Genomic DNA, 25,564 nt, shown 5'->3' on the forward strand with positions numbered 1-25,564 from the left:
TAAGCGTTAGTTTTCCTTTTTTTTTTTATTAAATGCCCTACAGCAATTATGCTGGGCCGCGTCTCTCAATTATGTAGTCTTATCTTATAAGCAAATATTCAACCCCAAATTTGTTACCCTGGCTTATACAACCTGAGAAGGAGCTTTTCCTTGGTTTTGCTCTGGAGGTTGGTTGACAACACTAAGACGCCCAAGGGCGCAAGAAGATAGGACAAATGTAATTGAGATGAATAAATTTAAAATGAAATGAATGAAATGAATGAAATGAAATGTTCGTTGATGCTTCTTCTTTCATTTGCCATTTACCCCATCAAAATCCATCCAGTAGATCCTGAGAAAAACTTACCTTTGTGTTTTGAGGAAAATCACAAGATGGCGTCGTATCTAAGATAGCGAAAGCTTACTTACTCTTCAATAATAAGTCTTTAAATGTGGCCTACACTTGAAAACCAAGTTTAAGAAAATCTCAAGAAAAATTAAAAAAAAATATATTTCACAGGCTCTCAAAAGAGACCCCCCTTAAGGAAAAAAAACCAAGACGACTCACCTTCATCATGAGGAGCAGAGTATTGAAGACGATTAGCATCATGATGAAATATTCGAATGGTGTTGATACAACTATCCGCCAAACTTTGTATTTGAAGCTATTCCTTTTATTTGGCATATAACGCTCGAGTGGACGAGCCCCTATCGTAAAATCGATGCACGATTTCTGCGTGAAGAAAAAAAAGCCGGAAAATGGATATTTTCCAAGAATTAGAGATAAAATCCAAAATATACTGCCAATTAATTTTAATTATATGCCATATAGAGTGTTGAATGAAAGCATTATATGCACCTGATTCTTATCTATTTCGCCGTCCTGCAGCTCAGCTTCGCCTTGCTCCTGGAATGTGATGATAATCAAGGCCACGAAAATGTTAACGAAGAAGAATGGAAAAACTACGAAGTACACGATATAAAAAATGGACATTTCAATGCGGAAATTTTGTATTGGACCCTTATCCTCATAGGTGGCGGCCATGGAATTCTGAAGCACCCTGAAAAGGATTACAGAGACAATGATTCCCTCATCCCTCACACGTTTGAGATTTTCATCTAAATGACGATACTTACTGAGGCCATCCTTCACCCGTTTGTACAGCAAAGAGTGTTAACATTGCTGTTGCTACATTATCGTAGTGAAAGCTTTGTGTTGACCATATTCGAGCTTCCCTCCGTGGCAATTGCTCGTCACCGTCAAACACAAAATATGACCCCCTGTGCGGAAGGAAAGGGATGTGAATTGCAATAAAATAAGGACGCATTTGGAGGACATTTCGAAAAGATCTATTGGGTAAACAGGATAATAAAAGAAAAAAACAAGGGGTATTTATCTACCGAATATTTTGATTATTTTGGCGAATAATCCGAAGATTAGTGAATAATCACAATATTTCCAAAGATCTGAATATTGTCATTTTCGGTTAAAATTTAGTACTTATTCAGCTTGGATTTAGTACTTCTTCGCCTTAAATTTAGTACTTTTGAGGCTAACATTTAGTACTTATTTGCTTTAAATTTAGTACTTATTCGCCTTAAATTTAGTTCTTATTCGCCTTTAATTTAGTACCTTCGTTTTCCGATTGAATTCAGAACATTTTTCAGTAAGAATTTACTATATTTTTGACTAGAATTTAGCACTTTTAATTATTGAATTTACTTCTTAGGACTGAATTTTTGAAAAAAGTACTAAATTCTAGGCGAATCAATAGTAAATTCAAGCTGAAAAAGTACTAAATCCAATAGGTGGTTAAAAGTACTAAATTCTAGCAAAAGACATAGTAAATTCGAGCTGAAAAAGTATACTGAATATAATGAGAAAAAGTACTAAATTGAAGCCTATAAAGTTCTAAATTGAATTTCACTTCTTTGACTAGAATTTAGTACTCTTCAGGCTTTTACTCCTCAATCTCTACCAATTTAGGACTAAAAAAAAGAAATGTTCGTCTGTTGAATATTTTGATTTCTTTGGCGAATCTTCGGAATATTTTCATTCAGATAAATACCCCTTGAGAAAAAATAAGTACTTTGTCTATGTATACTTACTGACACTCCTCGGCAGTGTGTTTACTTTCATCCGTACAAAAGAAGAACTTTCCATTGAACAATTGTACAGCAATTACAGCGAAAATAAATTGAAACAATATGTACACGATCAGGATATTTATAACGTTTTTGAGTGAATTAACGACGCAATCGAAAACAGCTTTTAGCTTCGGAACACGTTTGATTGTTTTCAATGGACGTAGTACTCGGAGTACTCTCAATGATTTGATCGTTGATAAATTTTGACCTGCACTGCTTCCACTATTTTAGCGGGAAACGAAAAAAAATATGTAGCTCAATTAAAATTATTTCTATGCTTTTTTTTTTGTAATGTTGGGTACTCACATCATATCGAATCCAAAACTAACAGCAGCGCAAATTACAACGACAGCGTCCATAATATTCCAGAATTCTCTCAAGTAGCTGCCCGGATGCAGTATTATACCTAAATCTACAATTTTCAGTAACATCTCTATCGTGAAGACGCCCGTGAAGGCGTAATCGAAGTAATTTAGAACTTTATTTCGTGTTGATTCCTCTTCTACCGGATCTTCCGCCGCCAGAGCGATTGATGACAATGAAATAACGACCATGATGAAGAAATCAAAATAATGCAGATTAACCACCCAATGTGCCGCCCGTCGAATGCTGCAAAAACATAAGAAAAAAAGAAAAAATATTAATCATAAAAGAATTAGGCAAAAAGAAAAAAAGAAGAATATTTACGGATTTGTTGGCGAAAGAATAAACATCGAAGAATATGGTAGCATTGGTTTAGGTCCATCCGGTATTTCTTCCTCCTCCTCCTTCTTTTCATCTTCCTTCTTTTTGTTTTTACTGCGTGTGGGTGACGATGGTCCCATATCCATTCGCGGCGGTGACCCATCTGACACCTGCAGTGCCTCCATTTCCTTCTCAAGCTCCTGCAATTGTTTCTCCTTATCCTCTTCCACTTGCTCCTCTTCGGCTGCCGTTAATTCTTGGGCATTGGCCAAATTATCGACGGCGATAGCCAAGAATACGTTCAGCAGAGTGTAATTACCAAATAGCACCAGAACGATAAAATATCTAAAAAGAAGCAAAAGCACATTGATCGCATAGAGTGGCATCCATCCAAGAAAAATTCTCATTTAAAACACCTCAAAAAGGCATTTTCAGACAAACAAAATAATTAATTGAGAGAAAAAAAGATAGAGATTAAAGTTGATTCTTACAGTGAATAAATCATTCCCTTTTTGTGTCCACCCTGCGACTCAATACCTTGATACATGACCTCATTCCAGTCTTCACCAGTTAGTATTTGAAAGACCGTGAGGAGTGCAATGGGAAATGTGTTGAAATTTGTCGCTGGTGTTCCATCTGGAAAGTTGAACTGACCACCAAAGAGTTGCATGCCGAGCAATGCGAATATGAGGATGAACAAGAAGAGCAGGAACAACAGGGAGATGATGGATCTCATCGAATTGAGGAGAGATATCACAAGATTGCGCAGCGACGACCAATACTTTGTCACCTTGAAGATGCGCAGAAGACGTAGGGCTCGCAGCACCGACAGCCCAAATGAGCCGCCCTTGACCTCGGACCAGATCACTTCAAATATCGAACCGCTGATCACGACACAGTCGAAGCGATTAAACGATGATTCAAAGTAGATCCGAGGACCAAGGGCATATACCTTAATCCACATCTCCATCATGAAGAGTGCCAAGAAGGCAAACTCCGCGTAATCTATACAGGAAGATTTTTTTGCAAAAAAAAAATGTTAATTCTTAGTGCTTGAAAATTAAATACTGAGATGAAGAATAAGGAAGGATCCATTTTGGTTATGTCGCTCTCACTGTTTCCGTACACGATCGAATTTATCCATTGGTATTTCTTACAGCTCTGCAATACTACAAGAACTCCCAGACATAATTTAGGCATTTAAGTTTATTTTTCATCTATTTCTAAATTCTTTAGAAAAAAATTAATAGTGGGCTCTCGTGATGTTCACAATGGTAAGGCCCATTGTTTTATAGATGGTACCTATAGTATGAAAATCTTCCTATTTATCCTACTAGACCATTAAGGGAGGTCTCTTGGGCAAATTATTTGAATTTACATATTTTTAATCTTTTCTTTTTTCGTTGGGGTTTTTCTTAAACTTGGTTTTCCAATGTTGGTTACATTTGTAGCCTAATTTATTGAAGTGTAAGAAAATCACTTTCCGCCATCTTGAGACTTTCCGACTTTTCCACAGAACTGCCCTAAAACACAAAGGTAGGTTTTTCTCAGGATCTACTGGAGGGATTTTGATGGGGTAAAAAGCAAATGAAAGAGGAAGCATTAGTGGAGAATGTACCGGAATAGATTTTTGAATTTCGACTCAGAGGCTGAGAAAAGTAGACAAATATTCTTATTTACTTTTCTCAACTTCTGAGTCGAAATTCAAAAATCTATTCTGGTTCATTGTTTGGTTGTGCTTCCTCTTTTATTTGCTTTACGCCTCATCAAAATCTATCCAGTAGATCATGAGAAAAACCTACATTTGTGATTTGAGGAAAATCTCAAGATTGCGTCGCACCTAAGATGACGGAAAGTCATTTTCTTACTCTTCAATTATAAGTCTTTAAATGTAGCCAAAATCGGAACACCGAGTTGAAGAAAACCCCAAGAAAAATTAAAACATTTAATTTAATCAGTTCTCAAAAGAGACCCCCCTTAAGAAACATTTTATTTGAAACTTAAAATTTTTTAGATACAATAGCCCTTTAGCTTTCTTAAACATTCTTAAAGATTTTTCTAATTTTTGCCCTTGAATTTGAGTATTTTATGAGAATCAGTTTTCCCTGATTATCCATTTTATTTATCGATCTATTTAAAACATAGGGTAGATCCTGATAAAAATCTTTTTTTTTTCTTACAATTCGTCATTTATAATATTTTAGGTATTCAGGGAAAAATCTTATAGGAAATCAGGCTTTTGAAGGAAAATTACTTTTCCAGGCCTCTTCAGAAATCCTTCTATTTTTCTGAACAACAAATTCTTTATTATTCTTTTCTAGAACGACAAAAGAACGATTTAAAAACAAACATCTATCAAAATCTTATAACAACTCTTCAGGTTAGAAAAGAAGAGATTTTTAAAGAATGTTCTTGTTAAAATCTCTTAGCGGAAAGTACCTAGAATTTATCTAGGGAAAATCCTTTTTAGTTAGGATTTCTTTTTTAAATGTCTAAAAAAAATAAGAACTACAGTTAAAATATGTTAGGCCTATACGTAAAATATTCGATTCTTGAGTGAGATTCTTGCAGTACTGGTGAGGAGTAAAAAGTAGAATGGTTAGATTAAATGGAGTAAGGAGACAATGAGAGAAATCCTCAAAATGGAGCAATTTCGTATTCAGCATCCCAATAATTTCTTCCACAGAATTGATCCGATTAGTATCACCGCTGACTTCGGGGAAGCCAAATTTCTTTACGACATTTTGTGCCTTGAATAAGCAACATCACTGCGCGGAATAACAACCAAAATGTTGATGATCCGCACAAACCCCAAAATCAGCGTTGAATTTACATCAAAGCACAATAACATTCCACAGGCGTACAACAATAAAATGTTAATTTTTTGAATAATTTAAAAAGACAAAAATTTCAAATGAAAGGATACTTTTAGCACAACTTACAGAGAAATGATGTTAACCACTTTGGCTGCCCATAGTGCTCAACAGCAACACAAACCGTGTTGAGGAACACGAGGACAATAACGAACCAATAGAACCACTGTGTCTTCACGGTGTGTCGTATCCAGAACCGAAATCTCTTCTCAGCCCTCCAGAATCCTTTGCAGCGACCTTGCGATTTCACTTTTGATTTTAAATATCCTGCAAAGAGAATGAATAATGTTAATTACCGTTGACAGTGGTGTGGCAGCAAATAGCGGAATAATTAACGATTTACTGCACAGCGGCAATTTGCATAGAATCGTGTGCAAAGAAAATCAACATTATTTCGCATTTGCAACGCGGTGGAAAACTCATTCAAATATACATTTCACTTTGGGTATTACATGCTATACAAGAAATTCTCTAAAGGAATAATGTTAATTATGTAAATAGTATTTTTTGTTGTTGCTTTTTTCTAGTTTTCCAAATTACAATACTTTATGATAGCGTTAGAAGAAACTCTTATACTTTGACAAATTAGTATGTCCTTATTGAGATTTTTTTTTCAACTAATTTCTACAATGTGGCAAATATTTTATTTTTAATAAAAATATCTTTTTTAAGTTATTTTTTTTTTAATATAAAAACTGGAACTAGTAGTAAAAGGTTAAGTAAAAAATAAACTAGAATTCTATAGCTGTGATTCCTATATGTGGATTTTTTTTGATTATTTTTTTATTACTTTTGCATGAATTTTGATTTTCTTTTACTATTAAAAGAAATAAAAAAATAATTATTTTTTTCATAAGAATCACAACTACAGTATATATTATATATTTTTTAAATATGTAAAAAGCATAAATTCAAACATATCTACGGAAAAGTTTTAGGGAATAATATAAATATAAAGTTGAATGCCTATTGAAAGGAAGCAATTGAATAATATAAAAATATTTTGTGAATTAAAAAACTTTATAAAAATAGTGTAAAAAGCATTTATAGGTATTTAAAAAAAATTAACTTCTACTATTCTTCAAAAAATATTAATAAACGATTATTAACGCTATTTTATTTCTCATGTTTCTGGGAATTTCATGGCAGTTCTCAAAGCATTTCACCTAAAGGTGTGATATTTTGTAATTATATAGAGGTAAGGTGGAAAGGAAATTCTTTCCTTTGGAGTTGTCATTGTATTTAAATGATAATTTTGCTAATTAGGGTTAGTGCAATTGTAGCAGATACAAAATACAAAAAATATTGGGGAAACGGCAATAAAATCCGTGACAATTTGAGGAATATTTTTTTTTTACTTCATTTATCGCGCAGTGAGAAAATTGGATTTACTAAGAAATATTTTTTATCCATCTAGGATAGGTGAAGAAACTTCCTGTAAAATGTTTTAGTGGGTATAAGGGTGGAATTTTTAAATGATACTTCAATACATTTTTTTTTTAATTTTTTAGCAAATAATATTAGACCTCAACAAATTAACTGAAAATCCAACATAATACTCGTTCTTTGTTAATAGAAGAAAAAGTCTTTATCCGCCTACACTCACAATCATTAAAAATACGTTCGTTTTGCTCTATAAAAGCGATTACTCATTCATTTTATTTTGATCATAAAAACTCGATTTATTGTGTGCAATGTTGACTTGCATGTTGAGTCATTGATATAATTCAAAGGAATATTGTGACGATAGATAGAATACAAAAAAAACAACGAATTGCGTCATTATTTAAAGGAAATTTCAAAAGAATTTTAATTGAATTTTCTCATTAATCTTTTAAAAAACGATCCAATATAATTTCATAGCTATATATAGTCAGTAGAGCTTTCTATTTCCACAATTTTATTTATTTTTCTTTAAACATAAATTCTGTGCAAGAGGTTTTCAGCAAAACAAGAAGAGGTCTATTATTTTTGCTTTGAAAAAATTACTGTTTATATATTTTTTTATTCAAACTAATTCAAATATCCTTTCTGGCGATTTATTTGGGAATTTGCAGTTACAAAAAAAAACCATTAATTCAATGCGAGATTACTCTTAATGCATATTTCCCGCCATAATATTGGGCACCTTTTCTCTGGGTTCCGTTTTACCTTTTTTTCGTTTAACGACTGCAAAAAGAAATGACATGAGAAGCTTTTCATCACAGCAAAAATCTATTTCCTAACTCTTCTATATTTTTTTTTAATCCATTTTGTCATTTTTTTATGGCATTCCTTATCTATTCTCTTTCTACATTCAACTAAAAGAAGCATTTTGCCTAACGAAATTTTGACTAAAGAAATAAAAATCAACTAAAAAGAGAGAAAGAAAGTTTTTTGAAAGTGAAGAATTTTGGAAAGTTTTACAACATTTTTTTTTTGAGACGGTTTATTTGAACGTAAAGTGAGGGGGGGAGGGTAGAGGGTGGGGATAAGGAAGGTATTTTGGGATTTGTTGGTTGTTGTTGTATTTATTAACATTATGGACACTTCCACCAATCGTGTTGATTGAATTGGATTTTGGATTTATTGATAACGAACCAATTCTTGAACTCTAGGTATTCAAATACGACTAACCACAACACATACCGTCATCTGCGCAGTCTTCATCGGCTTCCTCTTCCTCGGTATCTGTTGATTTGGATTTTCCCAAGTTTTTAAGTTTTTTCCGTTTCGCTGCAGCGCGCCTTCGAGCTGTTGTGGCATCCAGCCAGCGCAATACAGGGGGTTTGATAGCATGAAAAAAGAGACATAATTTCCTGTTACTATTTACACTCCTCAAGCTTTTCGTTTGTGAGTGAGGAAGAAAAAAAAAAGAGCGTGGATATTGAAGCTTCCTTTTGCCTCAACAACATAGCATACACAACATATGAATGTTGTGTGCGCATGTAATCACGAAGCACACTTTCTATCGCTATGGTAACAATTTTTACCTTCCATTATGTGCATTTTCTCCTCCTCGGTAGTCCTTTCCTCAGCCAAGATTACCTCTTCTGTTGGGAAGGAAACAAATTAAATATTAGCTATTTATTTTTGCAACATCCCTTTTTTTTCTCTCGAATAGTGTGTACTCCTAATCGTATAGTTTAGTGCTTTTATAACATCTATTTAATTTACAATTGAGATAGAGAAAGAGAGAAAAAATAAACTACTGCAGTATACAATGAGAGAGATTAAGTTCTTCTAAGGAGATTATAAAAGCTTTATCTACTCTACCGGCTTTGCATATCCACTCAACATAACCATTGAGTTCTCTTTCTAGCTGTTGCTGGCGTCGAAGCTTCAGAAATTCTTGCCGATTCTCAACTTTTTCTCGTTCTTTTGCAAATTCACTACAAGAAAATAGAGAAATATTGGCGAAAATTTTCAAACAATGAAATGAAATTCAAGTAGAAAATACAACATTAGTATATAATGTAGGTAGTTAAAAGCTCATGATTTTTTTCTTGTGCGATTAATTGGTGGTGGTGATTGCTACTGGCATAGGAATAGCAATACAAATAGCATTATATTTTGTCCTTTGCAATGATACTTCAATCATATTTCTATTGGAACTATGTATATACTTGGGAAGGAGAAGGAATTAACTTCCAAATAGCAATCTCGCATCTCCCAGTTAGCGAGGTTGAGAGTGAAGAAAGAAAAATAACCTGCCATTGTTATCCAATCCAAATAAGCCAACATGTTATCCTCAAATATTTGTTTACTTCGACTTCTGTAGAATTGAGCTCGTCGCTCAACACGGGTACGCTCATTGGAAAATTCACTTAAATTCACAAGAATCAATGCATTTTGTCCCCAAGCACAGTTGTGTCACATTATGTACCCCCTTTGAGCTTTGAAAGCTCTCCAACCCATTTAATCACACAAAATTAAATTTTCAATTGGAATTAGGTATGCTTTAACTTACCCACTAAGAACACCAAGAACCAAGTTGAGCATAAAGAATGATCCCAATACTATAAGAGGCACGAAATAGATCCAATTGAACGTTGAACCTAATGCATCGTTGGTCTGGAAAATCAAGCACAAAATAATTAGTATGCAGACTCATGACACGTGGCACACAGCACATTTAGCGAAAAGTGTCGATAGAAGCAACAGACTTTCCAACATTTCCATCATCATCATCATCCCTTGAGAGGCGAGAAGCGAGGAAGTTACATACATACATATATAGAGAGAAAGTTTCGCAATTGGTTTCGACACACAAGGAGTGCATAAGTTCAGGAATGTAGATAAGCAATACACTTAATTGATATTGTTGAATTATGAGATTGTTTGAAAAACAAATCACAATTCTGAGAATTGCATTATATTAGATTTAATTTTGTTTTACAAGAAATATTATTCAGAACTCAAAATTAAACTTAAAATGTCACGAAAAGCTCGGGGCGTGTTTACGTAAGGAAAACTTGGTTGGGATGGAGGAAGTTTTAGTTTATAGCATTTTCACAAATTTAAATGCAAAATTCATTCATTATCACAACATTGATTAATTTCGATAGTCTGTCCGTTTTGTCAGTCCTTTCCAATTGAATTAATTTATCAAAGATAGTAATTAATTGAGCTTAAAGAGCTTTCAATTCAAATTTATGAACCGATTTTAATTATTTAAAAATTGAATTGTAATGAAAATAGAATATTTGTTCAAAGTTTTATCAAAATTCAATATTTTTGATAGAACAATTATTTAGAAAGTTTGAAAAATCGTTCAAGTCTAGGATTCTAAAGCTCTATTTCTCATAATTTTTAACAATAAGGAAAATATTAATCCTTCTTTTTTTATAATTTATAATTTTTCAATTTAGAAAGTTCAGAGCTTCCGTTGTAGCTTCAATCGTCCAGTCCAAACATAATAAAGTCCAATTTAAAAAAACAAAAAACAAAAAATAAAAAACACCAAAAAATATGAAAATGGCCGAATGTTTTTTTTTTCTTTTTTTCAAACAAAATCAAATTACCCAATACAGTATTGCGGTCCAGCCTTCCATAGTTATGCACTGAAATACTGTCAGCATGGCAAAACCAATGTTATCGAAGCTGGTTATGCCAAAGTTCGGTCCTTCCCACTGTTCTATACAGGTGCTCTGATTGTAGTTGCATACGTAGGCGCCCGCCGGGGCTGCCGTTGCGTTGTCTGTGTTACAAGGTGTAGCCATCTCACCTTCTTTTATTATTATTTCTGTTGAAAGAAAAAGAAATATCAGAAGAAAAGCTCTTTTCCAGAAACGATGAAAATTTGTTGATTTAAGCCAAAAAAAAAAGGGAAACTTTAAAAATTATTTATCATTTAAAAAAATTAACTTACTTATATCCTCTAAACTATAACAACTTTTGTGCAGAGTACCAGAATAGAACTCCAATCCGATAATTGCAAATATGACAATTGCAAATAACACTAAGAGTCCGATCTGAAGCAACGGCGCCATTGCTTTAATTATAGATTTTAAAACTACTTGTAAACCTGAAAATTGCAAGGATAAAAACACGATTTTAGTCATTTCAATTCCCAAAATAGAATTCTTCAAGTAAAATATAGAGAAGAATAGTTGTAAAAGGATTGAGACAAACTTCTAAGAAAGATCAAAATGAATTTCTACAAAATAAACTTTTTTTTTTAAAAAGGAATAAAGAATAAGAGAATAAAGTCAAAAAATATTTTCAAAAAAAATATGAATATAGAGAAGAGAGCTAGCTAGATTTTGTTTTTCTTCTTAAAACCATCTACTCACTAGGAATTCCAGACACTAATTTTAAGGGCCGTAGAACACGTATGGCCCTTAATGTTCTGAGATCTACTTCGGGCCCCTTTTGTGGGAACATTGTGATGAACCTACGTGAAATGACAAGAAAGAAAAAGAATACTCATTGCCAATCTAGGAACAAGCTTCACTAGCGAAAAATTAGGAAATCTAAAATTAGTTTTTCAAAAAACATTTAAATAAAATTAATTGCATATTCAGACACAGCGTGATTCTAACAATCACATGGTTGGATAATGATTTATCTCTTCTATTTTCTGGAAAAGAAGACAAAGTAAGAATAAATTGTGACTAAAACCAGCACTATATGATCACTAAAAATATATTACAAAAACCCCCACTAATATTGATTAACGTATATACTCTTCCACACATGTTGTAAGTTATTAATTTCGGTGAAATTGACATGATACATTAAATAAACCTAATTATTTTTAGCCATTTATTACATCTAATATGTTTAGAGTAGGTGTATTATTTTATTTCTGAAATATAAATCTTAAAATAGACTAAAATTAATAGATAATGATTTAAGAATAAATATCTATTTTTTCACAAACCATTATTAGCTATATCTAATAAACTATTTATGTATAATAGGTATGTAACATTACTAATAGCAATGATTTCCACAATATTCTGACGGTTTAAGGTTTTAATATTTACAAAAGAATTTCATTTAATGTTTAAAATTAAAGTTTTTATGTAAAGTTTATTGTTGTTTTTAAATTAATTAAATAAATAAGAATTTATTTATCCTTTCATCAGTATATTGTGGAAAATACTGCTAATGATTATGAAAACATTCAACGTGGAACTTTTACAAATAGTCTTATACAAATAATTATTTTTAAACTTATTTTTTTAAATATTATTTTTTAAATATTTAGTTAAATAAAGTATGTTCCAGGTTAAATGTTTCTTTAAGATACATAAATTTAAACTATTTTTCGTGATATGTGTGTGTAACTATCTATCTATCTATATAATCTATTCTATATATTTCGCAAATAAGATAAGAAATAAAGGACATGAAGATATTCTAAGTTCTTCAGCGACTTTGACCACAAGAAAAGTTTCGAGAATATGCTTTTCAATCATTAAATTTCTTAGAAAATTGTTAGCAAACTTCTTATCCTTTTCTTTTCTTATCTTATTCGAAAGATTTATAATTAAAGATTAAAATTGTTAAATTCTTCTTATGACAAATATATGAAAGAAAAAAAAAACTACAAATTGAGACTCTAACTTGTCTCACTTTTGGTATAAAGAAAAACTTTCACCCTAGCATTCTAAATTTCTCAAGAAATGTTAGAATATAATTTATATTTATATTTGTTTATTTTTTTTTTTTAGCTTGATGCGGCTAGAACGGAAATAAAAATTAGCACAATACAACGTCCACATTTGCCTCAGCGAAGATCGTCATAGAACTGTTATCGTGTCGTAGAATTTGATTAGGTTTCGGTTTTGGAATAATTAGTGCATTATATCCGCTTTTCCCCCAATATCACATCATAATTCTCTTATTACTATATTTACACACCAAATATCATTTAATGTTGAGAAATGGATGAGAGGGTGTGGGGGTATGTATGTATGTAATTTCTGTTATATATATACTCCCCCCGAAATAGCACCATAAGTGGAAAATGAACCCTTCGAGTGTGTTTGAAAATGTCTCACAATAAATTTTAGTTGTGTGTCTGAGTCGTGTGGTTTGAAAATGAGGGTGAGGAATATTTAAGAGTGGGTCACTTACCCCGTCACTACAACGAAAAAATCCATAATGTTCCATATATTCCTGAGGTAGGAGTGTTTGTGCAGCACAAACCCTAAGGCTATGATCTTGAGCGAAGCTTCCACACAGAATATGCCCAAAAAGTAGGCCTCCGTTCTTTCCTATAAATTTAAATTATATTTTTTCATTACATTCTCTCAACTCCCAAAAATATTGAACTATCCACAATAGATAAGGGAATAAACAAAAAATTCTCACCAATTTCTGAGCCAATATGGTTTTATCTCCGTGAGGCAAATGCTCCTCCAGAGCCAGCACTACACAGTTTGCAATGATTGTCAATAACACAGCATACTCGAAGGGCGGCCATTCTATTATAAATCGTGTGTACTTCCTAATGGGGTTATCCTCTGTGAGGATAAACAATGAGGTGGGTCCGCCTCCGGCTGGAGACTGACCCGCCTGACTACTTGGGCCGCCCATTCTATCAGCTAAGCGATGGGCCCCCTTGTGCCCCCCGCTGGAGCTTTGTCCCGCTAGCGCCGCTTCCTGAGCCGCTGCCAACCTGCAACATTAAATTTATTGCATTTTAACAAGTGCCATACACATAGCAATACACAAAAAAACCATGTTTTATACAAAACACACGGCGAGAAAATTATTCATACGATCTCACGGAAAATTATTCATAGCACAAAAAAAATCATTTTGACCGTTTGTAAAAATATCTGCGCTAGATTTCAATTTTTTTTAAAAATAATTTTAAATAAATATATTTGTTGAATAACAATTTTTTATTATTTTCTGTGATCTGCAATTTTGCTCTTTTATTCTTAATTAAATATTCTTTTTAGTTCCTCTTAAGTATTAAATTAAGTGTTTATTCTTGACGTCTTGTACGAAATTTGTTTTCTTATTTGATGATTCGGTTTATTGTTTTAATTTTCCTTCTATATATCCCAAGATATTATAGGTAGTTTATGTTGCTTCACGTAAATTTAATATCCGCATTTTTTTGGCCGTGTGAATTGAACCAAATGCGAGATGAATTTAATAAAATAATTTTTGATCATTTACAATTTCACCATTTCACCATCCATTTCAATAGAGGCACTTTAGTAATTGTGATTCGAAGTGGAAGAACTCTCGCAAGTGCACCCCAAAAGAGCTTTTCACAAATGCACGCCACTCCCCATTTTACAAGCACGCCACATTTGGACCCATTCACTAAATAGTGTCAAATGCAGAACCTAATGACGATGAAATGTAGCTCTGAAGCGTGGACACAAAAAGAAGTGCCCCTCAAATTGAAAATCACTGAGAAACAAAGAATACTATCACAATGCAGAATTAACCATCAGATTCACTGCTGTCTCTCCGCTCAGTGGACTTTTTTTCCTTCTACAAAATTCATGGTAAAAAAGAAAGCTCATGAGAGACAATGCCACTGTGAAAGCCCGCAAGGAACTGAAGAAGTAAGATTTTCACGGATTTACTGAACCTACTTGGCCGGGGTACAAGAGTTTGAAAATTTGGCAAAGAAATCCCTTTCATCGAGCAGACACGAGACACTGTGACGACGAAAAACAGCAGCCCCGCAGTTAACCCCACACAGTCATTCAATGTCTGCGATATTTTCTTCTCTTATTGCAAATCAGCATCTCGCACCACAATGATTGCGAATCTCCGCCACACTGTTTTTCTTTTACTGTACCCCATACCTATTAGAACTAACTATAGGAAAGACTCTGAAATCAATTGGGGCCACTGAGGCGGTGCGATGGACAGTCTACCCCGGTTGACCAAGCGCCGGGTACCATCAAACAGTGTTTTCAAACATTTTCATTTAACACGTTCAAGACTGCTGAAAGAACTTGAATTAACAAATAGTTTCGTTGAAAATTTTACCCAGCTGATCTCAATCAATCTGTGTGACAATCATAGGACATTTTTTCTCATTTTCTTTTATCTAAACATTCACAATTAACTACTTCACTGATCAGAAAATTTCTTGAATTTTTTTTTTTAAAGAGTCATTCAAAATCCATTTGATATTAGATGAAATTCATTAGTCAGGCAGACTTAAGTTTTCTCAAGAAATACTTAGATTTTTTAAAAGTTTTCTTAAGAATGTGTTAAGTTTTCAAAAGATTTCTTACGAATCCTTAAGGAAAAATTTAAGATCGTAAGAAAAATTTAAGATTTTAAGCTTTCTTAAACTAAAATCGGGCAAAATGCATTTTTCGATGACATTTTTTGATCGTCTTGAGGCATTGAAATTCGTAAAAATCATCACAAATATGCATTTTAAGATTATTTAATTCAGTTTGAATGGAGCGAAATGCATGTTTTTCGATGATTTTTACTGCCTGAAAACCATCAGGATAAGTCTTCGAAAAATATGAATTTGAACCGAATCAGCCTGATTAAAGAAATTCTAAGTTTCGATTGGGAAAATTAAGGAAATTTTATATTTTCATTAAAAAAAACTCAATTTTTTTTTTAAAAGAAAACTTGAGAAATTCTTAAAAAAAGTTTTTAAAGAAAATTTATGAAATTCTTAGAGATCTTAAGACAGTATGACTAATGAATTTCTCCCAATGATCGGTACTGTGAGAACATTTTGTTATTACTAAAAGTGAAATCAAAAACTAGGTTTGTAACCATTTTGGCTATATGGATCTTGTTCAACAGCCGTACAATTAAAAATGAAGAAGAAGAAATTTCTACCACCCCCCCCCCCCCCCCGTCGTACAATTTCAAAAGTAGAAACCCCCCCTAAAATTTGGCTCTGGCTACGCCCCTGTAGGACATAGCCAATCTTAAAATCAAGATTAGACTGAAAAAAAAATTCTCAATTTCCATGGCAATAAAATACATGTAGAACATTTTAAGACACTGACTCAGAAGACTTTTTTTCAAAAAAAAAAACCCCAACAGAAAAGTATCTAAAAATTCATCCATGGTCAGACGGGTTTGTAACAGAGAGAAGCCAGAAAAAAGCTTCACACGCATAAAGCCATTCGCAAGTTCTTTTGGAATGTGTGCCTATTTATTAAGAAAAGTTTCTGCAGAATATATAAATTTATTTATTTTCTCTTTAAAGTTCCGCCTTCGTATGGGAAGAAGTATCATATTAATTTCTTACGACGTAAACATCTGATATCTTCTGTAGCTATATTCTGGGCCTCTTGGGACAAGATAAGAGGAGAAATTTTCTGTAAAATCAATGTATAGAACTTTCGCTATATAGTGTGGAAGAGTACTGAAGCGATAAAATGAAAAGCTTTCTGACCTACTTAATTAATAATGTGAAGAAAACATTTTTTTTGCTGCACAAAAAGAGCATAATTTTCACACAGAGAGCTTTTTGGCTTATTCCATGGGTGAAAGTTCAACCGGTTCAACCATAAAAGTATGTGTAGAGAATGTACAAAGTTCACCAAAAAAAAAAGAACGAATGCCTGCTTTTGAAGCTTAGAGTACAACGATTCATTAATAAGAGAGCAAAGCTCCAGAAGAAAAGCTCATTTAAATAAGATTTACGCCACAAATGCCCCAATGTACATAGCAATGGAATAGAAGAAATAATACAACAACAGAAGAAAAAAAATAGAGAATAAAAAGATACCCAGAAGTAAGAGAGGTTAAATCAGCAATTTTGAGCAAGTTGTGAAAGGACGCGAGAAGAAAAGTGTGATGTATTTGTGTGTGAGGTCGTGTCTTGTCATCTATATTATTCGCAATAGTTGGGAGATTTTGGTGTGGGCATTCAGACATCCCGTCTCCACTTTGCCCATCACACACAAACAAATTATACCCCGGCACTCTAATATTCTGACTCGGGATGGTGGTGGCAAGAAAGCAGAAGTAGAAGTAAAAAAAAGAAGAAGAGCCCCGATGCGCATAAGTCGCCAACTTTTACATTATGTATAAGAGAGAAAAAAGCTCCACATATAGAGAACATACCCTCATACACGACACATTTTGAACCCCTTCAGCTTTTCATACATAATAACCATACATGTGGCCCATGAAACACCTCCTCATTCACGAGGAGACAACCACCGCGTTGGGGGAGGGAATGGGGTTTAGTGCGGAATCTGCCCAAGAGAGTGAAACATCCCTTTTTAGTTTGGATTCACATTGGAGTATATGTGAGAACAGTACTCATAGAGCATCACTTCAGTCACCCTGAGTGACGGCATTGTGATGACACATACATATTTTCAAGGGGAAAAACCATAAAGGAAAATTGTACATAGTGATTCACGTTATTAGCTGATATCCCTGAATTATTCTGCATGTTCACACTTGCACAATGGAAAATTACAAGCCGCAAAATAATCTGGAAAAAAGGCAAAAAAAATTGAAGATTTTTCGCCGGTGAGCTTTTATAGCTTTTACTCATACGGCCTGAAATTGGAGCTTTGGAATATAATTCGGTGAGCATTGAGGTGTTCTTGCAAAAAAAAAGGCTTAAATGTGAAAAATTTTAAGCTCAAGTGAAAATTGAAAATTAAAAATTTTAATTTGTAGAAAATAAATAAAATATTTTGTTTCAAAATTTCCTTAATTTTCCAATTTTGATTTTCTTGTATTTCACTTGATATTTGTTTTAGCATTTGCATCTGAAATGTCAGCTATGTAGGTATACACATGTTGGAATATGTATTATAAAACACATTTTCCTATTCTTCATAATGTCAGCAAAATTCTAAGAAACGCCAACGAATTAATCTTAAGTTGAGTGTACAAAATTCTGACTAAATCACGATGACATTCATGCACCCATGTTAAAAGCTTTACATTTATTTATTTTCTTAGAAGAACTATTGTGTGTAAGAACTAACACAGAAATAAACTATGTGCAGCGACTTCGTGTTTTTGCTAATTGCATTTAATTCTTGAAAGAGGGCATGATTTTTCCTAAATGTATTCAAAGGGGTTTTTCTTGTGCCTTTAAATTGTTTTTCTGGGAAAATAAATTGTATTTAGCGATAAGTGGAATATCCTGCATTTCCGAGATTTCCTATGACCGAGTCCTTCTGTGGGGTACATCTCAAAATACACGGCCATCAGCCTATGACGCCTCGGAGTTTCCATCAACACGTCCTCCATCAACCCACTTTCTCTATTTCTGACACGAACACACACTCACTTTAGCACTTCCAGCCGCCCACACACACTATTTACGCCATTTATACGTCACACCAGTCATCGGGGCAGCAGCCACAAAAGGGGATGGAGCACCACCCCCATCTCCATCCCCGCATTGTGAGCCTAAGCTGAGATTGTCGCCAATATAAATACATGGACGGAAGTTCTAAATGCTGACACATCTATGGGGCGCGTGTGGATCCTTGATTGGAGATTCTTGATTCTATGCCACTCCACACTTTCAATGGTACTTTTCCAATATATAATTAAACTACCTACTACACCATGTATTTCATTCTACATCCTCACAGTTATTTTTTGCATGTTAAACTCCAAAGCTGTAGCTTTTCTTTTCATCACACCAGCACACAACATATCCACTGTCATTGCCATGACTACATTCCCGATGGATTTGAATGTAGAATGGAGTATAGAAACAAAGACATAAAGGCGGAAATTCAATTGTTGAAAATGCAACCCTTACCCCCCATTCTCACAAGCACCCTGTATACATTGGTCTGTCGAGAGAAGTTAAATGAAATTGTCTGAATAAGAGATTTCTCGTCCTTGCCCTCACCTCCTACAACAATATAAATCATCATTTTCCATTTTTATCTCATGAAGCAAGAAAAATGCATCATCTTCCAGCATGACACACCATCTGATAAGATTGCAAAAGCACCATATAAGATGACATTGTTACGAAAAATAACATGCCAAATGCTATGGTGGCAGTGGAGACGCCTGGTGAAAGCATGTAATTTTCAACATGAACACTTCCAAAGCTTCCAAAAGATTTTGTAAAATTGGAGGGAGATTTTTCCAAAGATTTTCCATGAAATTTAATCTCCATTTCGAGGATCACAGGTAAGAATCATGAGAATAAATCTTAACTTAAGTAAACCTAGGAGCTTTTCAAAAATCTTCTAATACGTGAATTTCCAATGAGAGGGATCTTTGGGAATTTAAAAGCTATGCAAAGTTTAACGTTTTAAATTGTCAAAAATAACTAAACTTTACCCCCATCAACCCTTATCTAAAAATAACATCAATGAATGCATGCGTGAAAAGGTGAAAATTATATGAGAGTGTGTCACACTTAATAGGTGAAATGAAAATGCACGTATAAATAAAACCATGTTAGAATTATGTGTTGTAGGTACATAAATGTAATGTTTTAAATGAAGGACTATACTTTTTGTATGAGCCAGAAACACCCCTTATTTATTTGCATTTTATACATATATAGGCCACTTAAAGGTCATTAAGAAAGTTAAGTTTGCTTTATTAGAATTTATTTATTTAAAATAAACAATTTTTCTTAAAAAGTTTATAACTTCTTTCTTTCATTTTTTCTCTTAAAGACAACCCTGTGAAGAGCTAAAGTGAATGTTATAGAAAATACTGTTTTTTTGTAGGTAAAAACCTACGATAAATTTTGTATATTATTCCCCCAAAGGAAACCACAAAATATCCACAGGAATGATGTAAACAGTGGGAATGTGTGTATGTTAATTTATTACCGCAGTTTGTTAAAATACACAAAATGTAGGGCAATAACGCGACAATTCCTATTTAAACTGTCACCTCAACTCTCCACGCAAATGTGCACACAATTTTTGCTCTTCAACTCATATGACCATTTGCGTGGATAATTCTTTCATTCCATTGTTGAGATATTGCCCCACGCACTTCCCCATTGAACATTTAATTTCACTTTTAAATTATTTCTCTCTATACGACACTCATATATACCTACATTTGGGGTGTGATAGAGTAAAAGCGTCACACTGTATAAATACAATTATTAACATTTACACATGCCATCAAACACACTGGAGAAAAAAAAGTCTGAATAATAGAATAAATGAATGGTAGAGAGTATTAAAGCGGGAAAATTCATGAAGATTCAACCTCCACCCTCTTTTGTAGGTGAATTACCTACATACACCTACAATGAGAATAAGAATCTAACAATTCTCATGCACATGCCTTTTAAATTATTCCAATTTCCAAATAAAAAGCCATTCATAATTAAATTTGAGGCATTTTTTTTAAAGGAGAACCACTCGTGAGGAATTTGTCACATTTTCCCATATTTTGTTCCCTTTTTGCATTTTCTGGGGAAAATTCATTGACATTAAAATTGTGACATTTTGTCGACAGACTGAGGGTAGAAAATGCGCTTGAATACATATAAAAATCCACCCCACATCAATGAAGGGTGACTGATTTATAAATAAACATCAAAAGGCGAACGGTTGAAGAGCCAGTGCCTGATCAAACGCATTAATTAACCAATCGTGACCGTATATGTTTTATTTTACGTCATTATAAACCCTTATTATGTTGCCAATTCTTTTCGGGGTAATTAAAAATTTACATCATACCTAAAAATATGTTTTTTAACCTCGAATCCATATGCTACATTTTTCTTTTTAATTTATCCTGCTCTTTATCACTTACTATTATCCAAATGATTCCCTTTTGCTCATAGAGGGTTAATCAAATTGATCTCTGATTCTCATTAATAAGTCTGCTTCAAATAATAAAAAATAAGCAGAAAAAGTTCCACCAAATATGTATATTTTAGAAAAAGCTTTCAATTAAAGAAACATTGTCTTTTAGGACTGTAATCGATGAGAAAATCGAATTTTTGACTTTCCAAAAAGTTGTTTATTTAAAAAGTTTGCTTGTTTTATAATTTTTACCTTTTTACCTTTAAAAGAATCTCATTTTCACAAGTTTAATAATTATTAAAATTTATTTAATACTCTTACAAACTAAGTTGTTTAAGTATGGTATCAAACGGTAGTACGTAGGTACGTAGATATGTCTCCGTGACAGGAACAACATATTTATGCTCATATCATTATTCTTAGTTTACCGCTGAATGATTTATGGTGCTATGCAGGAAAAGAATGTCGAGAAAAACTGATCATGACATTTTTTCCTGACATTTTTTTTCATTCCATCTCACTCCCACTAATGTATTTTCCTATCTTTCATCTTTCTCTCACGCATGTTTCCGACATTTTCATCATTCTTTTCTGTGCACTCAACATGTTTTTCATTTCGTATTATTTTCTCAGTATTTGGGGATATTTCTCCATGAAAAAGTGAAAATGGGCTTTGCTGAAGTGTTCTCAGTGCCAGGAAAGCCGTGAAAAGTGGAAATTTATGGTCATTTAGCGGCCAAATATGTGAATATGCGCGAAGTGAAAAATCAAAACATTCTTTCCCTGACCAATTTTTACGGGATTCTCTTTCGGATTTTCACCACACAAATCACTTCCTGCGGGCTTTTCGGACCTTCCTACAGGTCATCTGCATACGGAAAGTCTGCCTGAGGTCAGGGAATTGCTTCCTGGATCGTACAAAAAACTCCTGAAAACGGAAAAACTGGTCCGGGAGTGAATGTTTTGCTGTCGAACTTCACTGTTTTCACTTATTTGGCCGATAAATACCCACGATTTTCCACTTTTCACACTTTCACAGGCACTAAGAACACTTCCACAAGTCGCTTTTCACTTTTCCCGAGCTAAAATATCACAATTTACAGAGAAAATTGCAGAAAACTAACAAACACGTTGACTTCACAAGAGCTGGAAAAAGAATGTCAGAAAAAAACATCTTCCTGCGACATTCTTTTTCAAACTCTTGCGAAGTCAACACGTTTCTTAGTTTTCGGTAATTTTCTCTGTGAATTGTGATATTTTAGCTCGGGAAAAGTGAAAAGCGGCTTGTGGAAGTGTTCTGTGTGTATGTGAAAGTGTGAAAAGTGGAAAATCGTGGGTATTTATCGGCCAAATAAGTGAAAACAGTGAAGTTCGACAGCAAAATATTCACTCCCGGACCAGTTTTTCGCGTCAGGTGGGATTCCACCACCCAGAAAGCATTTCCCTGACCCCACACAGACCTTCCGTGTGCAGATGACCTGTAGGAAGATCCAAAAAGCCCGCAGGAAGTGATTTGGTGGTCAAAATCCAGAAAAATATCCCGTAAAAATTGGTCAGTGAAAGAATGTTTTGATTTTTACTTCGTACATTTTCACATATTTGGCCCATAAATGACCGTAAATTTCCATTTTTCACTGTTTTCCTGGCACTGTGGACTCTTTAGCTAGGCATTTTCCACTTTTCTTTGAGGAAAATATCCCCAAATATTGAGAAAATTCAAGGAAATAAAAACATGTTGTGCGCAAGATAAAAAGCATGCCATGAAAAAAAAAGATGTCGAAAACATGCGTGAGAGAAAGACGAAAGATAGGAAAATACATTAGTGGGAGTGAGATGGAATGACAAAAAATGTCAGAAAAAAATGTCATGATCAGTTTTTCTCGACATTCTTTTCCTGCATAGACCCATTAATGCTGCCTGAATAAAGTTTTGTTTTAAAACATGTACAGACAAAAACCATTTTTTTAATTGATCAATATCTTTTAAAATAGTCTAAAATCTTTAATTAATATCCTGAATATCCTTAATAAAATATTCTCACGCCTAGCAGGTAATCCGCGGCGAAACTAGTTCAATCTAAATTTAAATATTCCATAAAATATAAAAAGATTTCGACTAGATAAATAGTTTTGAAGGAACTGGAGGCCGGTTATGTTGTGAAGTTGAAGCAAAATTAATATTGTAAAATACCTGACAATGAGATACCAATTGTCATAGCCAGGTACTACGATTCAGACTTATGGGGTGGGTCCGTCCGTACGACCCCATGGCCCACGAGTAACTGAGCCAACCGTACTAGGGTGGTTGGGAGAGAGAGTCACCTTAAGACTCCCGCCAACCCCACACACATAAGCCAATCTGTCCCATACCATGACAGTTAGTACCAGCGGTACTACATTCGGCCATTCCTGACTTTTGTGACGTCCTCGGCACAAGCTAGGAAAAGCAAGACAGATTGACCGAATTTTCCCGTGATCTTCGACCAGTATACTTCGCAATGAATGCGATAACAACTGCGGTCCTGTGTATAGAGTACAAGTCTGTATTAGACAACTACTCTATGCACAAACTGAAAATCATATCCAAGTGTTCCTAATGGAACTTCTTCCAACCAGTATACTTCGCAATTAATGCGATAACAACTGGGTTTATGTGTTCTAGAGTGCAAGCCCGGCACAGTGGACAACAACTCTATAGACAACTGGAAGAATATCAAATTGTTCCTAATGGAACCGTACCTGGTAGTCCAAGTACACAAGGGTTCTATTTGATTTAGTACGCCAGTGCACATGACACAAAATCATCACACCCATGAACCTACAGAAGGTTCTCTTAACACAGCTTACGCCATGTTACTTGTTTCTCATGGAACATATGTCTAGACTTAGCTTACCCAGTTCCAGGAACCGTAAGCTCGTTCCATAGAGACTAGTGTCTCCGAGAAACCATTCGCCGTATGACTAACTATCAAGAACCTTGGATTGATGTTAATCAATACGACATTTCAGGTTTTCAACGTAACAGGCCCACCATGCAAGCATGATGCCTCTCCGCGAAAACCTCGTCATGTTTTATCTATACCAGTAGCATTTACTCACAGACTCATGAATCTCTATATTATCTGATCAACGAAGACTCATGATTGTTGTCTTTAGTATTAACTGGTTGCATAGATACATGACCTAAATGTCTTGTCTAGCTTACAATGCGTCCATTGATCGCCCAGACCTACATTCCTATTCATCCATTCTACCATATCTATTATGACATCAGGTTGGTTCTATGGATGCTTGAAGAGCCAGTTTATCACAGTATTTCTACTGATCACATAAACAGAGTGAATCGCTCTTCCATGTGCACAAGCACCTTTCTCTTCTCCTGATACCTCTATGCGAAACAAGAATCTCAGAGGACTTCCTTTCACCCAGGTATCTAATGCTTCAGTAAACCTGATCAGAAGAGAAACGCTACTTCGACACACTACCTCTTATCAGTGTCCACTATACTGCAAGCTATTCTTCTGCGCTTCAGTAATAACAAATATTTATGTACCAAACAAGTACCTTTCTCTTAGTATGATACCACACCAGTGATAAGAGCGATAATCTCGAAGAACTTCCTTCCGCTCAGGTATCATAAGATGCCTCGGTAGGCATTGCATAAAAGAGACGACCTATGATACAACGCCACTAGTCCGTTTCACTACATTCAAGCCCTAACTATGCTTCAGTGAAACAACTCTTTTATCTACCCAGAAGCACATTTCTCTCTCTCTCTCTCTCTTGATACCAAATTATACAAAGCCAAGATGTTGAGGATCTTCTTTTCGCCCTGGTATCATGTGCTTCCCTGAACATCGATCCTAAAAAGAATCACTTCTTTCCTCAACGACTCCCATTTGCAGAATTTTCGAACCGACATACTTTTTAATTGCAACCAATTTTTCCTTCGGCTCCTTTGTTGCCTAAGAAACCAAAAATCAGAATTCTCCCATTTTTTTTTTTTCGAAATTTTCATTTTTTTTTTTTTTTTAAAGTATTACTCAACTGAACTTCCCTGAAAATTTCGCTACTTGGTCTCTTAATCTTCATGCAACTTAAAATCCATAAAACAACCATTTTTTTTTATTTCATTCCTTTAATGCTGTAAAGGAATCTTGCAATTAACATTCTCTTAAATTCAACATGTTAAACATAAACATAAAATTCATCAAGAGAATGACAGGGGTTGAAAAGCGCTTTTCAGGGTTAACATTTCAATACCATGGTATAAAACATTTTTTTTTAAACAAAAAAAATCATGATACCAAATTCGGAGAATACCACTCTCCTACCAAGAGAAAATACTTGCGATTTTCCTTCTCTTTTACTCCACATGCTTATCCTGCATGCCTTCTTTTTCGCCGAATCACCCTCAGCGTGTCAGGCCGCTGCATGATGCTGACTTCGTTGTGTTGTGTGTGTGTGTGTCGCTGCGTCACGATGTACGCTGCGGAGCTCTCCGCCACTCGCTGCACACACCCATGCCGCATTCTCTGCATGCGAGCATCGCTGCAACGAGGAGAGACTTCGTTGGTGTGTGTGTGTGTTCCGCGCTCTCGATGCGATGAAGCACTGCGCCGCTCTCGTTGCTCGCACACACACATTTCTTCCTGCGCGCGCCGCTCCAGCGCACGCACACATGACACTTGGCACACTTTTATGTCCCTTTTTCGTC

General features: G+C 34.4%; 1 protein-coding gene across 2 annotated transcripts in view; it reads right to left on the minus strand.

The window, feature by feature from the left end:
* LOC129786399 (voltage-dependent calcium channel type A subunit alpha-1) overlaps positions 1-25,564 on the minus strand; it is an 82,171-nt gene that overhangs the window by 26,731 nt on the left and 29,876 nt on the right. For both annotated transcript variants that reach the window (XM_055821383.1, XM_055821384.1), the window contains 17 exons: positions 13,488-13,794; positions 13,251-13,390; positions 11,459-11,559; positions 11,035-11,190; positions 10,688-10,908; positions 9,634-9,737; positions 8,940-9,055; positions 8,657-8,716; positions 8,301-8,417; positions 5,754-5,951; positions 3,303-3,816; positions 2,815-3,156; positions 2,434-2,736; positions 2,089-2,349; positions 1,117-1,260; positions 839-1,040; positions 548-712 (listed from right to left, as the gene is read on the minus strand). In XM_055821383.1, the coding sequence (XP_055677358.1) occupies positions 548-712; positions 839-1,040; positions 1,117-1,260; positions 2,089-2,349; positions 2,434-2,736; positions 2,815-3,156; positions 3,303-3,816; positions 5,754-5,951; positions 8,301-8,417; positions 8,657-8,716; positions 8,940-9,055; positions 9,634-9,737; positions 10,688-10,908; positions 11,035-11,190; positions 11,459-11,559; positions 13,251-13,390; positions 13,488-13,794 (3,451 nt within the window). The remainder of the gene's footprint in view (positions 1-547; positions 713-838; positions 1,041-1,116; positions 1,261-2,088; positions 2,350-2,433; positions 2,737-2,814; positions 3,157-3,302; positions 3,817-5,753; positions 5,952-8,300; positions 8,418-8,656; positions 8,717-8,939; positions 9,056-9,633; positions 9,738-10,687; positions 10,909-11,034; positions 11,191-11,458; positions 11,560-13,250; positions 13,391-13,487; positions 13,795-25,564) is intronic.

The sequence above is a fragment of the Lutzomyia longipalpis genome, chromosome 1, assembly GCF_024334085.1.
Source record: "Lutzomyia longipalpis isolate SR_M1_2022 chromosome 1, ASM2433408v1".
NCBI classification, from domain to species: Eukaryota; Metazoa; Arthropoda; class Insecta; order Diptera; family Psychodidae; genus Lutzomyia; species Lutzomyia longipalpis.